This window comes from Lipotes vexillifer, unplaced genomic scaffold, assembly GCF_000442215.2.
Source record: "Lipotes vexillifer unplaced genomic scaffold, Lipotes_vexillifer_v1.1 scaffold2162, whole genome shotgun sequence".
Lineage (NCBI taxonomy): Eukaryota > Metazoa > Chordata > Mammalia > Artiodactyla > Lipotidae > Lipotes > Lipotes vexillifer.
In genome coordinates, this window is record NW_006774405.1 from 236,001 (window position 1) to 243,760 (window position 7,760).

General features: G+C 58.8%; 1 protein-coding gene across 1 annotated transcript in view; it reads right to left on the reverse strand.

Annotated features, from left to right (window-relative positions):
* Positions 1-2,148: 2,148 nt before the first annotated feature.
* The window catches only part of FBLN2 (fibulin 2), a 52,435-nt gene continuing 46,823 nt past the window's right edge, over positions 2,149-7,760 (reverse strand). The window contains exons 14-17 of the mRNA XM_007449155.1: positions 6,527-6,643; positions 5,743-5,871; positions 4,554-4,677; positions 2,149-2,549 (exon numbers count right to left, since the gene is read on the reverse strand). Of these exons, the coding sequence (XP_007449217.1) occupies positions 2,192-2,549; positions 4,554-4,677; positions 5,743-5,871; positions 6,527-6,643 (728 nt within the window). The 3' untranslated portion in view covers positions 2,149-2,191. The remainder of the gene's footprint in view (positions 2,550-4,553; positions 4,678-5,742; positions 5,872-6,526; positions 6,644-7,760) is intronic.

A 7,760-nucleotide genomic window follows, 5' to 3' on the forward strand; every position in this document is an offset into this window, starting at 1 on the left:
AGGCCTGCCCATAGCTGGCCGGATGGACTGATTATGGAGGAGCCTACAAACGGGTCCTGACAGGAAGAGACATCTACTCTGGAAGGGGCTTTGCACATCCAGCCCAGTGGTAGATGCAAATGCTCAAGATACTGTAAGAGTGCGGGCACGAGAGACCGTGTGCCAGTTTGGACCACCAAATCACATTTCTTCAAACCAAGGATCACACGTTACACCCCACAGTGTCAACAGCAGGCAGAGAGACCTCCTCCTTGGAATGATGTTTAGGCAGAGAGTTAGAACGGCATCTGAGACCCCAGTCGTCTAACATGGGGCGGGGGAGATAAAGACGCGAAGGGCTGGCTTTCAAGCCTTCCTGAGTGTATGTTCACCCTCAACACCAGGGAGCCAAGGCAGGTCCCCACTAGAAAGATTCCTCTGCTTTTCTAGGTGATCTGGGACGGGGGGTGGGGGGTGGGGGTAGAATTCTGCTGTGACCGAACAATTCTTCACACAGGGGGAGGATGCTAACGTGACACCATCTCAACTTTCTTTTTTTGTATCTGATGCAGCTGTGCCGGGGGCAAGGCTGCAACTGTGCATGCAGGAAGCAGGGCTGATTCCTAAGCAAGAAACCATAACTAGAGTTTTAAACCTTGGTGTCAGAATTCCTAAGGGCCTGACGGGGTGGACGATGCCTTCACCCCATCTGGCAAACTCAGGGTTGCAGCTGTGTGTGGCCCGCTGGTTGAGATGGCCCCCTGGTTAACTCTACCTATAGGAACGGAGTGGGCCGGGGGACGGGGGGGAGGTGCTCGCTGGACGAGCATTGCTGCCTTTCATCTAGACCAGCACGATGCATTGCTGCCTTTCATCTAGACCAGCACGATGGCCAAACCTAAGGTCCATTCCCAACGTGGAAGAGCTGGGGTACAAATGGAGAGAAAGGGAATCACAGCTGAGGGGAAAGGATGAATGGGTTACGCAACAACTACGTTTGTCCAGGACATTAATATCTCATGAGGCTTAGAGAAACAGGCAACACCATCTCTCAGCTCCATTACACCAGATGGCTAAAAGGGTGAAGCCGAGCTCACTCCTGCCTTTGGAACCTGACAAAGGGAAATGGACGCTGCAAACCTGAGTAGCCTTGTCCTGGAAGACATGCAGTCACATGAGAGACGATTCGCTGGATGAACTGCTAATGACTGGATGGCACTCCAGTCTCATTTTGCAGGTTACTCCTACCTACCGTGATATGCCCCCATAGCCCTGGCACCACCGGTGAAGCTATAATACCGACAATGGCCAAACACACTGGGACACGGAGTTTACAGCCTCCGCAGGATGGAACGCCAATGGAAAACGGCTGGCCCGAGAGAGAACTGGATTTAGCTAACCACTAGCTCAGTTCCATGCTGAACAGTCTCACACACGTTCGCGTTCGTCATTAGGTGCGAAGAGCAGCCGGTCAGGAGGTGAGAAGAGTGACGCTAAACGTAGATGTCCAGCTTCTGGACAGTGTCCAAGGTGACAAGCCAGGTGCGGCCCACGTGTGGAGACGGACAGGAGGGCAGGGAGACGCAGGCGGAGGAAGAGAAGTAGGATCAGACGCGAGCGCTCCCGCTGCCGTCCTCTCAGCGACCCGAGGTGAGGCCCGAGGCGGGGCCCCCAGACACGCAGGCACCGCTGGCACACGCAAACGCTGCACAAAAGGAGGCGGGTTTTCTGTTTTCACTTTTTTACTTTATAACCCTTTTGTACTATTTGAATATATATATATATTTGCAATATACATGTACTACTTTTATAATTAAACAAAAACACTTAAAAACGATTTAAAAAAAAAAGTGAAGAGCTAATCACAGTGGAACATGAAACAGAATATCATCACTGGGGACAGGTCACCCAGTTGAGTCCAAAATCTCCAGCGTGGTCGCTGATTCCAGTCTTGGTCATGTCCAGCCTCGGATCCTGCGACCCCATCCACGGGGCACCGGCAGTGGCCCGTGCAAAGCCCCCTCCAGGGGCGCAGGAGAGGCCGAAACGCGAGGAACAGATCGGCAAAATTAAGTTAATTTACAGGGTCAGAGTAAACTGGCCACAGCGCCCGCCCCCCGCGCGGCCGGCAGGGAGCACCGAAGGAGGCGCGCGGCCGGGGCGCGGGACCAGGGGGCGCCGGGGGCTCCACGAGCTCGCCCGCGGCCGCGCCTCACGGGGCAAAGGTGGTGAAGAAGATGCGCATCTTGGCCAGGAAGCTGGTGACGGAGCCCTGCCGCCAGAGCCTCATCTCCACGTCCAGCGCGAAGTCGCGCGGCTCGCGCACGGACCGCTGCAGGACGACGACGCCCGTGTAGGCGTTGAGGCGGCGCGTGCCGAAGTAACCCTCCTCGTTGCCCCTGGTGATGGTCAGCGCGATGGTGTCGCCGGCGAAGGCGGGCACCGGGCTGATGCGGAAGATGTGCGCCGGCACCAGCAGCCCGGTCTGGAAGTTGAGCCGGTAGTAGGTGATGCGCGCGGGCGCGTTCTGGCACTCCATGAAGTCGTGGCACAGCGCGCGCTCGCACTTCCTGCGGGGCGCACGGCGGGGGCGTCAGCGGCGGGCGCGCTCCCACCCCTACACGCACCCAGCCCGACCCGGCGCAGGCCTGGGCGCCGGCCCCCGGCCCAGCTGCGCCCTCGGCAGCCTCGCAGCCTCTGCGGGGTCACCTGAGCTCCCTGGACCTCAGCTTCCTCGCCCGTAGGACGGGTTAATGGCCTCGCGGTGTCACTGGTGAGAAGGGGTGAGGTTATAAACATGCGGGCTCTCAGCACAGCGCCAGGTAGCTTGTCATTCTTACCTCCCTGCCTGCATTTTTTCCCTCGCACACTGCCTATCTGCATGGATTCCCTGGCCACAGTGGTTTTACTGTTGTAATCTTTTCTCAGACTCCCTTTTCTTCCATAATTGACTCTCCTTCGGAGCCATTTCCTCTTCTGACTTGGGATGGGCTGGCCTTTCCCCTCTCCGAGGATCAGAGAGCTCCGAGTCACACGTGCTCCAGAGGACGCCGGGAACTCGGCCACGCTACAGGACCATGATGACAGACCCTGCACCAAACCCCACGGGGCCCAAGGCCTCGATTTCTAAGCTCAGCAACAATCTGGTCTCTTCTCGGTGCAAAGAGACACTGTCACCTCCATCACTAAATCCCTGTCTCAAAGCTCAGTGCTTCCAAAATGGGTACCAGGGCTCAGCAGGTCTAGAGGATGTTCTGAGCAGAGTTCCGCAACGGGGGGACCACAGTGCCCAGCCACGCAGGGTTGGGATATGACATCACCAACACATGGCACTAATGCAGCACCAGGCCATGCCATACACTGTATAAACTCATGACGTGTTTTCACTCATGCCGTGCTGACGCCCACCCTGGGGCTGGCGCTACCATCACCCATGTTGCAGGCGGAGCAGCTGAGACCCAGGGAAGGGAGGTCACCTGCCCAGGGTCACCCAGGCTCAGTCACCCAAGCGTCCCAACACACCTGCACATAGACACTCCCCGGCACTGTGTGTATCAGCAAGCATGTCACAGGGTCAGCAGGGCAGCCGGCAAGTAAATCACGAGCGCATACATGCTAAGAAGTGCCACCCCAGGCGGGCTGCACGCACAGATGCAAAAGACGGCGACCAAGCACACAGAAAGCAAGCTTCGAACAACCGAACACATCCACATGACAGCACCGTGCACAGAAAAGAAGACGGACGCTCCAGCAAGTACTCTATGGAAATGTATGTTTAGTAAGGAAAGGACAGGAAATACGGCGAAACACCAAGAGGCATCACTAGGGAGTGTGGTCACCAGCCCGCAAGATGGCCCCGGTGTGTCCCCTCCTGTCACTCACACTTTGAATGTTGCCTCCCAGGGTACCCCATGCAGTGCTGGACTGTGTGGCCAGGGGCAGAAGTGATGATATGTCACTTTTAGGATTCGGTTAGGTTACAAAGGACCTTCACTTGCCTTCTTGATGACCCGTGCTGGGAGAGCTCCGGCCCCATGGAGAGGCCACATGGTGAGGCGCTGAGGCCTCCCGCCCAGAGCCATGAGTGGGCAGCGGGATCCTGCAGCCCCGGTCAAGCCTTCAGGGGACCCAGCCCTATGCGACCCTTAGCCAGGACCACCCAGCTAAGCGGCTCTTTGGCTCGTGACCCTCCAAAACTGTGTGAGATGATAAGTACTTGTCATGTTAAGATGCGAAGTGTTGGAAAGAACTCGTTACACAGCAGAAGATAACGCGCGCGCGTGCGTGTGTGCGTGCGCGTGCATGTGAGTGCGTGTGTGTGTGTGCGTGTGTGTGTGTGTTTGAAAGAGAAGATTGTTTTCTGTGAGTCTTCCTCCTTTCATACTCTATGCTCCAAGCTTTCTGCAAGGTGCTCTTTTGTACCATTTATGGTCATCAGACCACAGACCCGGCAGTGGGGCCTGTGAAGAGCAGGAGGTGGTGAAGGCATGCGCCACCGGTCACCTGGCCTCCGCCCTGGGCAGTGTGGATTGGTGCAGGGTCCCCGGGCCCGAGGCCGGGGTGGGGGCACTCACGTTTCAGAGACTCGGATGTAGTTTGGCGGACACTCGAAACGCAGGCAGCGGAAGCTGCCCTGGATGTTATGGCAGGTCTCAGCCTCAGAGCAGTTGTGGGTGCCCAGTGCACACTCGTCCAGGTCTGGGGGGAGCAGAGGAGGGCGATGGGAGGGATGCCCAGAGCTGGAGACCCTCGCCCGAGCCACCCCAGCCCGCCCCAGGGGCCTGGGTCTCAGAGCAGCTCGTCCTGTGGGCGCACAGCTCACATGCCACCCGAGCGTCACATACTCCCGTCTCTTCCACTCTGTACAGTAGCCAAGGGCCTGGGAGCCTCTGTGCTGCCAGCACAGGCCATTCCCCAGCCCCCACGCCAGGAAGGCCAGGGAGGAGGGGTCGGGGGAGATGTCCTGAACGTGAACAGGTTTCCGGCCTGAAGCACCTTCAAGAGCCAGAATCACGGCGGCGTCTGAGCTGTCCAAGAAGCCCGTGCTGTGCTCCCACCATCAAGCAAAACAGGGCCTCAGGCTCAAAACTGAAATCACGCTCTAGGCACATAAAGTCATCATTCCCACACAGCTGTTTACGGCAGGTATGATCCTCACCTTTTACGGAGTCCAGACTGATATTTTTTTTTTGCGCTACGCGGGCCTCTCACTGTTGTAGCCTCTCCCGTTGTGGAGCACAGGCTCCGGACGCGCAGGCCCAGCGGCCATGGCACACGGGCCCGGCCGCTCTGCAGCATGTGGGATCTTCCCAGACCGGGGCACGAACCCGTGTCCCCTGCATCGGCAGGCAGACTCTCAACCACTGCGCCACCAGGGAAGCCCCAGACTGATTATTGTTAATATTAAAAAGCAGATAGCTCTGCAGCCATGAAGCCTTGGCCAGCTTCTGGGACCCCTGAGGCTTCTCTTGAATAGGCTGGGCAGGTCTCCTGTCTTTAGAACCATCCCACAGGACCCCCGTCCGGCTCGCAGGGCAGGGCCCAGAGCAGAGTCCAAGCCTGTAAGCTGGGTCAAGCAGCAGAAAGACTGCCACCTGCCTCATCCCAGGCGTAGACCTCGGTGAACGTGGCCACCAGTGGCGTCGGCCATTCTCTGCCTATGCACTTGGTGTCAGAGCCCTGGGAGCACAGCCAGCTGAGTGAGGCTTTCTGGGCCTGCTTGGAGGCTGCCTGAGGCCCCGGTGGGGCGGACCCCTCGCTCACCTTTGCAGGACCTCCCGTTGGCCGTCATGGTGTAGCCGCGCTCTGGGCACACGCACTGGTAGCTTCCTGGCACGTTGATGCAGCGGAAGGTGCAGAGGACGCCGGCGCCCTGAGCGCACTCGTCAATGTCTGCCAGAGAGAGTTTCAGCCCCTCGTGAACCCTGGCTCATCCTGCCACAGCAGTGGAGCCTAGGGGCCCATTTTACAGATGAGGACGACAGGGCTGAGAGAGGAAGGGAGCTGCCCGAGGCCACAGAGCACACAGGACCTGCATTCCAGGGCTTGCTCCCCGGGCCGCTCCATACCTGCTACTGCCAGCTGAGGGCCAATCAGGTACCAGACAGGGTGTGGGCAAGGTACAGCTGACCCCTGAGTAACACAGGTTTGAACTGCACAGGTCCGCTTACACGAGGACGTTTTTCAATAAATACTACGGTACTACGCAATCTGTCCTTGGTTCAACCACAGATGCGGAACCGCGGATACAGAGGGCCGACTGTAAAGTTATATGTGGATTTTTGACTATCGGCGAGGGGAGGCCCTAACCCCCGTGTCCTTCAAGGGTCAACTGTAATTAACTTAATCCTTCATCCCACTGACATCAGATGTGGGAAGCATTTGTCCAAGGTGGCACAGCCAGGAAACACCCGGCTGGGACTCAAATTCTGATACGACGCTAAGGCCTCCGTGTGCCCTGTGTCCCCGGCCCGGCGGGGACTCGAGGAGCCTGGCACACGGGAATTGGTGTCTCTCAGGAAGGGGGCCCTGGGCAGAGGAGGGGTACCTGTGCAGGTATGCCCGTCCTCGGCCAGCTGGTAGCCCTGGCGACAGTAGCACTGGTAGGAGCCGTAGATGTTGGCGCACTCCTGGCTGCAGCGCTGGGCCTCACACTCATTCACGTCTGCAGACAGACCAGCCGGAGGTCACTGAGGTGTCCTCCCAGCCCAGAGGGCCAAGGTCTGGCTCACCTGGAGCCTTATCCTGAGAGACCATCAGTTCCAGCCTCCCCTTCGGGCCAATGGGGAACCAGAGGCCCAGAAAAAGGCAAGGAGCCTGCCTGAGACATGCAGGGAGGCAGGGGCAGCAATGTATTATAGCTTGCTGGTGCAGTCCCGGCCTACCGCCTGGAGGAAGCAGCCACAGGTGGGGCTCAGATCCCCGCACGGGGAGCTAGATGCTGCCCTACTGAGGGTCCACAGCACTGGGTAGAGATGGCTCTGGAAGATGTCACCTAGGTGCTGACAAGGACCTGCCCTTGACCCCCAGGGCCGGCCCTGCATGGGGGTGGGGGGAGGGGTGAGAGCCGGCCTGCGAGGCAGCGGGTGAGCTGTGTGAGTGGAGGACGGGTGACATGGGGCATCTGCTGGACTCTGAGCTGCTTGTGGGCAGGGACTTGTCTCTCATTCATCCAACCAAGACCTGCCAGGCTCCGACAAGCGCCAGGCCTGTGCTGAGCGTGGGGACAGGGCCACGAGCACGACGGCCAACCAGCCCCCGTCGTGAAGCTGATGTCCACGTGTGTGCTGGGGAAGAAGCAGGGGGACTAAAGGGGCGGAATCCCTAGTACGGCAGGAGGTGGCGCGTTCTATGGGAAGAGAGCAGAGAAGGGGCAGGGCTGCGTCTGGGAGGGCTGCAGTGTTAGAGTCGTGCGGGCATCCGGGGAAGCGTTCCAGGCAGAAAGCACGGTGCGAGCACAGGCCCTGAGGTGAGGGTGCGCCCTGTGCACGCACAGAAGAGCGAGGAGGCCGGTGTGGTCAGAGCAGAGTGTGGGGGAGGGGGTCAGCTCACACACGGCCTTGAGGCCACTGTCTGACGCATGATCCTCGGGACCTCACAACATACACAGCTTTCACACAAAATGATGGAAGGCGTGAATGAATGAATGAGTGGCTTCTCTCCTCTACCAGGCTCTGAGCTCCCGGGGGCCGGGGGCCACGCTGGTTCCATGTCTGAGTCTCTACCGTCCAGCCACAGATGGAGCTGGAGAGAAGCGGCCTGAAGTAGGGGTGGCGGGGGGG